Raw genomic sequence first — 6,830 nt, forward strand, 5'->3', positions numbered from 1 at the left:
TTATTCCACGCACCCCGCTCTCCCTGCACCCCGTTATTCCACGCACCGCCTTCCCCGCGCATCTCGATCCCTGCGCACCCCTTTCCACCCCGCGCACCCCAATCTCTGCATCCTCTCACCTGCGCCCCCCAAAACACCCGCACATCCCGATGCCCGCGCTCCCCCGTTCCCGCACCGTTGCCAGGTGCATCCCGGCCGCGGCGGGGGCGGCCCGGCCCCTCCCGCCGGGACGGGGCGGCTCCCGGGGGCGCGCATGTCCGGCCCCGCCCGTTAAATTCCGGCGGGCCGGGACCACCGGCCCTGCACCTGCTGCTCTCGCCATGGCCACCGAGGGCGAGCCCGGCCGCCGCCGCCGCTGCTGCGCGCAGGACACGCCCGGTGAGCTCAGGGGAAGGGGGTGGGCACCGCCGGGGGTCCCCCGTCCCCGGGCACCGCCGGGGGTCCCCCGGGCACCGCCGGGTCACACCCCTCCCGAGCCACACACCGGGCACCGAGCGGGATTTTCCGCGCCGTGTACCGGGTACTGGTGGGGTCCCCCCTCCTGAGCATCCCTGGGTACCGCCCTGGGAGCTCTGTGTCCCCCCTGCGGGCTTTGGGGACCAAGGTGACAGCCCAGCACAGCAGCACTTGGAGTCCGGGCAGGGTGTGGGGATGTGGCCCCAGTGTGACTCCAGCAGTCCCGCAGATGCTCCCAAGGTCCCGGATTCCCGCGGTGACAGCGACGGCTCCCGCCGGGGCTCCCTCTACGACCGGCACTGCGCTGCCATCAACAACGCGCAGGGGGACCTGGGGGACCTGGGCTGCCACCTGCACCGTCCCCGTGTCCCCCCAGGTAGGCTGGCTGTGGGGTGGGCCGGGGGTGGGGCCCTGGGGGGTCCCACACCCGCTGTGACGCCCCCTGTGTGTCACCCACAGCCACGTCCACCCCGTCCTGCTGCCAGCAGCACTCGGAGGAGGTGTGCGAGAGCTGCGTGGTGAAAACCACCCTGACGGCCGAGAACGCCGTGGAGGCCAACAAGCTCTCCAACAACTACAAGGTGGGTGGGGGCACCCGTGGGTGCTCCTGGAGGGCTGTAATGGGTTTTAATTTTCTTCCTCTTCGCTCATCCCAAAAAAAACTCCTCTCTCTGCAGTTTGGATTCAAGAAATGGAAGAGCCACGTGACGGCGCGGCCGTGGGAGGACCGGTCAGAGATTGTCAAGGAGCTCTACTCAGACCTCAACGTCATCCGAGGCTCTGGAGGTGGGTGGCCTTGAGGACAACCCAGTGTGATTTGGGCAGGTGACAATGGTCCCACTGGTGCCTTCCCTCCTGCAGGGTCCACGCTGACGTGTGGGAATGTCCTTTACCTGCTGCTCTTTGGCTGGTGGCTCTCGCTCCTCTACGTCCTCGTGGCTGCCGTGATGTTCGTCACCATCATGGGGGCTCCTTATGGTGAGTTCCAAATTTGGGAACCCCCCATGTGAGGGCTGGATGAGCTCAGAACTGCACCGATGGGTATTGGAGTCTCCTGGTTCCCTCCTCCACGGAATGTCCCTGTAGGTGGAAGGGACACTGATGGCTGTGTCTCCACAGGCAGGCTCTGCTGGGACCTGGCCAGGTATTTCCTCTGGCCCTTTGGCAAAGTGATCCAGAAAATGGAGGTAAGGGTGCCTTGGGAGCCCCTGGGGGGGTCTTGGGGTGCCCCATGCACACCCTGACACCCCCCTTCTCCCCAGGTGCCCAAATCCCATCAGGCGTGTGAGGCCGGCGTGGGGGAGAGCTCATCCCTGCTCGGGGGTCCCACAGCGCTCCGCTGGCGCCCGCGGTGCTGGGTGGGCACTGGATACTGGGTGAGCCCCATGCTGGACCCAGTGACAGCACCCCTGGAGCCCCCAGCGCGGTGGGCAAGGTGCCCGTGGGCCCCTTCCCTCCCTGGGGTCGTTGTTTTTGGGGTCAGTCCCTGAAGGTGACCTCTGTTAACAGCACCGTGCCAGCGCCGCAGCGTGGCTGTGCCTGGGCTACCCGCTGCTGGCGCTGGCCCACGGGCTGGTGTGTGTCACCGCGTGGCTCCTCGTCGTCCTCATCCCCGTGGCCAAGCTGAGCGCCCGCGCCGCCTCCCGCGTCCTGCTGCTGCCCCCGGAGCGCGTGCTCATCCGCTGCCTGAGGATGGTGAGCGACTCTGGGCGGGGCCAGGGTCCCACACCCCGCTCTGGGGGGGCGGATTTTGGGCTGGGGGTGACCCTCTTGTCCCTCTGCAGACAGAGGTGCCTCTGGAGGGAGAGGTGATCCTCTGCTGCTACCGCGCCGCCAACCCCTACTACTACAAATACGCCGTGGACGGCATCAACGTCTTCGCCGTCAGTATCCTTCCGGCAGCTGGGGGGGGACGGGTAGGGAGCACCCCAAATCCACCCCGCTGTGCTGTGTCCTTGACTGGCCGCCCCAGACCTGCTGCCACTGGTGCTGGTGACGCTGGTGCTGGGCTACGTGGACAGCCCCAACCACCTGACCGGCTCCGCCGTCAAGTTCACCTTGGCGCTGCTCTCCATCATGCCCCTCTCCTACTACATCGGCATGGCCATCGCCAGGTGAGAGGTGACGGGGGACACTTGGTGGCGAAGTGGGGACGCTCCAGCCCTGCCGTGACGGCCTTTTCCTCCTCTCCAGCATCTCAGCCCAGAGCAATTTCGCGGTGGGAGCGGTGGTGAACGCCACGTTCGGCTCCATCACCGAGCTCACCTTCTACATCACCGCCCTCATCAAGGGCTCGCGGGAGGGCAACCGCTGCTACGCCGAGGTGGTCAAGTCTGCGTTGACGGGGACGCTGGTGGGCTGTGTCCTCTTTGTGCCGGTGAGACGGGTGGCACCGAGAGCTGGGAGGGTGCTGTGAGCCAAGCACTGATGGGGATTTTTTTTTGGGGGGTTTTCTCCAGGGTCTGTGCATGGTGATCGGGGGCATCCGGCACCAGGAGCAGCGGTTCAACAGCCGCTCTGCGGGAGTCAGCTCGGCCCTGCTCTTCCTCTCCGTGGGAGGTGAGTTGGGGACAGGGCTGTCCCCAGGTCTGGGGGGTCCCACCAGGGTGGGTGCCAGCTCCGTGTCCTGTCCCTGCAGGTGTCTTTGCCCCAACGCTCTTCTCCAAGGTGTACGGGAAGCTGGTCTGTGGCGAGTGCCACAACGTCACCCAGAACCCGCTGGGCCACTACCTCTGCCACAACTGTCACTTTGACCTGGTGAGTGGGGACCTGGACCCCCAACAGGGGGAATTTGGGGTCAGGGATGCTCTGAGCCCCCCTGGCTCTCGTGCGGGGTGGTGGCAGCAGGGCTGTCCCTTGTCCCCCGTATCCCTGTTGACACACGCTCTCTCTGCAGATGGACAACAACGGCACCCTCTACTACAGCCACGTCCAGTGAGTGTCCACTGTGGAGGGGACAGGGCTGTCCCCACACTGGGGTGGCACCTCCTGGGTTTGGTCATGTTCCTGCATCCCTCCCAGGGCCCCTCTCCACCCCAATGATCCAGCGCCCCATTTCCTCATCCCCAGGGGAAGTCCCCTGGGGTGTCCATGCCAGACCCTGGTGGCACTGACAGTGACACCTGTGTCCCACAGACCCCTGGTGTACACGGTGTCCATCCTGCTGCCTGCTGCCTACCTCATCGGGCTCTTCTTCACCCTCAAAACCCACACACACATCTACGACATCCACATCAGCGACTGCCACAGTGAGTGTCCCCAAATGTCCTGGCTGCAGGGCCGGCTCTTGTCACTGCTCTGGAGTGTCCCACACGTCTCTGCTCTCTCCCCAGTGCCTGGCCACCACCACAGTGCCGTGGTCCACTGGTCCCGCTGGCGGGCCCTGGTCATCCTCCTGCTCTCCACCCTCTGCATGTCGGCCTGTGCTGACCTGGCCACGGAGCACATCAGCCCCATCCTCACCAACTCCACCATCTCACAGGTGAGCTGCCTCTGCCTGTCCCCGAGGACCAAGATGTGCCCTCCAGGGATGGGGACCTGCCCTGGCTGCAGCTGGAACCCCAAAAGGACTGGGGGAAAGATGCTGAGATGCTCTGCACACTTGGCCAGGGCCTGGATGTGCTCAGGCCCAGGCTGATGTCACCTCTTCCCTGCAGTACTTCATCGGTGTCACCGTGCTGGCAATGGTGCCCGAGCTGCCAGAGATTGTCAATGGCATCCAGTTTGCCCTGCAAAACAATCTGAGCTTGAGGTGAGATGGCTCCAAGGATGAGTTTTGGGGTGGTTCCTGTGCCTGTCCTAATCCCATAACTGTGCCTTGGTGCCCATGATGGGCTGCCCAGCCACTGGTGGGTCAGAGTCTGTGTCAGCTTGTCCTCAAGGAGATTAGTCACCCAAAAAACGGTGTCAGAACTGGGATGGGCTCTGTGGTTTGGGATTTTCTCACCCAGAGACAGACCCTAAGCTGTCCTTCCTCCCCAGCATCGAGATCGGGAACTGCATCGCGGTGCAGGTCTGCATGCTCCAGATCCCCATCCTGGTGCTCTTCACCATCTTCTACGTGAGTAGCCCCAGGACAGCCCTGGGGGACCTCCTGCAGCAGGGCTGGGGACATGGTGTCCATGGGACATGGAAAGGACACAGCTGCCCTCGCCAGTGTCTCCTCTCCGCTCAGTGCAGGGGAAGTGGGGTCAGATGTCTCCTGGTGCTGTCCCCACCCTGGGGACGTGGGGCAGAGGGGGTTTAAGGGGTGACACACAAGTCCTCAGACAGAGTCAGTGTGGGGTTCTCCTGGTTGGCCATAAACCCCAAATCCTCTTCCTTGCAGCCAACCAACTTCACACTTGTCTTCAGTGACCTCCACGTCTACGCCAGCATGTTCAGCGTGGTGCTCATGAACTACATCTTCATGGATGGCAAATGTGACTATTTCCAAGGTGACCACCTCCCACAGGGATGCTGTGGGACTTGGAACATCCCTGTATTCCCTGGGATGTGGGATGGGAAGCTCCTGGCTCCAACCCTGGGATCTTTTGGAGCTCTTGGCATGTGGTGACCTGAGAGATCCTGGGGTCTTGGTTGACCATCTTGGAGCTGTTCCCCTGCAGCAGCTCCAAGGGGGATCACTCCCATTTCCCCCTTTAAAATGTTTTAAACTCCCTTTTAATGGACATTTTGTAGAGAACCATGGAAGTCCTCTACAGGGGGCTAATCCAGACCACACCAGGCCTTAAACCCATGTCCCTCCTTGCTCCAGGGAGTAACTCCCTCCACCCCTCTCTGTCTGCCTCAGGCACGGTGCTGGTGATGGTTTACTTCATCCTCCTGGCTGTGTATTTCTTCGCCCCGTCGCCGAGCGGCTGCTGAGGTTTGGATTCTTGGATTCTCCTTTCTCCAACGCCCTCGTTGGGATCAGCACCCATCAAGACCTTTTCCAGTGTCTCAGGGACTTGGCCGGGCTGGCTCCGGTCTGGAAGCGCCGTTCCTGAAGCTCCTGCTGCTGCTGGGCTCCTCCTGTGGGGCTTCAGGGATGGGAAGGGTGGTGGCAATGGGGTCGCTCCCGAAATGAGGAGCTTCAAAACACATCACACAGGCATCTCCAGCCCACACTCGAGTGGCTGGAAGGAAAACTGTCCTTAGAGGAGGGTCTTGAAGGGGATTTCTGCGTGTCTTGAGGACAGACCCCTCCCTGGGGATGTGCTGCACTGGGAGAAGGTGCCTGAGAAGTCCCTCATCCTCCCAGGCCTGGGAATTGCACACGGGATGTTTGATGGCACCAGAAATGCACCCAAAGGTATTTTCAGCTGTTTTGTCATTAAAGCAGTTTTGTACAAATCAGAAACAAGTTTGTTTCTCCTTAAATGAGCCTCAGGTGCCAGCCTGGGCCCCTCTGTGGCCACCATTCCCTGTCCTCTGTCACCTCACCCCAGGGACAGAGCCAGCAGGGGTGGCTGTGGGCTCCAGCTTTCTCCATGACCCTCCCAAAGTTCCAGCTAATCTCCAGCCTGGTCTTCTCTGACTGTCTTTGGTCCTCCTGGCTTTGAGGGCTGTCCCAGACTCCTGAGAAGGTTCAGGGATGCTGCTGGTGTTGTCCACAGGCTGTGACAGGCTGGGGACATCTCCCTCCATGCAGGGAAATACTGGTGGATGAGGTGAGAGGACAAAGTTGGGGCTTGGACTGATTTATTATCTTTAAAACCAAAAAACAATCCCAAAGCAAAACATTAACAGATCCATTAACGCAGGCAAGGAGGCTCTGGTGCCTCTTCCCCCTCTCCTGTTCCATCAGGATGTCCTTCAGCATAAAAACCAGGACAATCCCAAAACAAAACACTGACAGATCCACTAATGCAGGCAAGGAGGCTCTGGTGCCTCTTCCCCCTCTCCTGTTCCATCAGGATGTCCTTCAGCATAAAAACCAGGGAGCCCTGGACTCTTGACAGGATGGACAGCCCTGAGTGAGGCAGGAAGCAGCCTGGGACTGCTCTCCTTTGTGGGGAAGGCAGCAGCTCATTAGTGATTAATGAAGCTGCTTTATGAAGCCTTTTTGTTCTCCTAGGGAGGCATCAGCAGGGCCAATCCTGCTGTCTTTAGTCTGGGACATTTGAGAGCATTCCTGGGTGAGAAGCTGGAGTTGCTGATGGCAGGACGTGGAAAAAGGATGGGAGGGAGAGCAGAAGCTGTAGGAGAACCTGCTCAGTGCCATCATCTTACTGAGATTACACAAACCATCTCTGCTGGGGTGAGGGCTGCTCAGGAATTCTGTTCTGAGCTGGCTTTCCCTGTCTCCTTGCATCCTGTCCCATCCCAGGCAGCACTGTGGATGCTCCTACCCCTATCCATCAGTTGCTGCAGGTGCTGGATCCTTTCCCTCT

General features: G+C 61.2%; 1 protein-coding gene across 1 annotated transcript; it reads left to right on the top strand.

Moving 5' to 3' along the window:
• The first annotated feature begins 217 nt into the window (after positions 1–217).
• On the top strand, positions 218–6,219 carry LOC121334197 (low affinity vacuolar monovalent cation/H(+) antiporter-like). The gene is made up of 20 exons (XM_041401112.1): positions 218–378; positions 686–832; positions 916–1,037; positions 1,134–1,242; positions 1,318–1,434; positions 1,576–1,643; positions 1,719–1,832; positions 1,966–2,151; positions 2,241–2,343; positions 2,429–2,570; positions 2,650–2,833; positions 2,916–3,015; positions 3,095–3,213; positions 3,353–3,390; positions 3,592–3,704; positions 3,789–3,937; positions 4,113–4,207; positions 4,438–4,516; positions 4,784–4,892; positions 5,249–6,219. The coding sequence occupies exons 1-20, from the start codon at positions 321–323 to the stop codon at positions 5,320–5,322; spliced, it is 2,226 nt and encodes a 741-aa protein (XP_041257046.1). The 5' UTR covers positions 218–320; the 3' UTR covers positions 5,323–6,219.
• The last annotated feature ends 611 nt before the right edge of the window (positions 6,220–6,830 follow it).

The sequence above is a fragment of the Onychostruthus taczanowskii genome, unplaced genomic scaffold (genome assembly GCF_017590055.1).
Source record: "Onychostruthus taczanowskii isolate IOZ18803 unplaced genomic scaffold, ASM1759005v1 scaffold184, whole genome shotgun sequence".
Lineage (NCBI taxonomy): Eukaryota > Metazoa > Chordata > Aves > Passeriformes > Passeridae > Onychostruthus > Onychostruthus taczanowskii.

Excerpts from the sequence above, each read along its gene's own strand:
- LOC121334197 (XM_041401112.1), top strand. The coding sequence starts at position 321 with ATGGCCACCGAGGGCGAGCCCGGCCGCCGCCGCCGCTGCTGCGCGCAG. Across the intron at positions 1,644-1,718 it reads AAGTGATCCAGAAAATGGAG|GTGCCCAAATCCCATCAGGC; the intron begins GTAAGGGTGCCT and ends CCTTCTCCCCAG. Across the intron at positions 4,893-5,248 it reads CAAATGTGACTATTTCCAAG|GCACGGTGCTGGTGATGGTT; the intron begins GTGACCACCTCC and ends TGTCTGCCTCAG.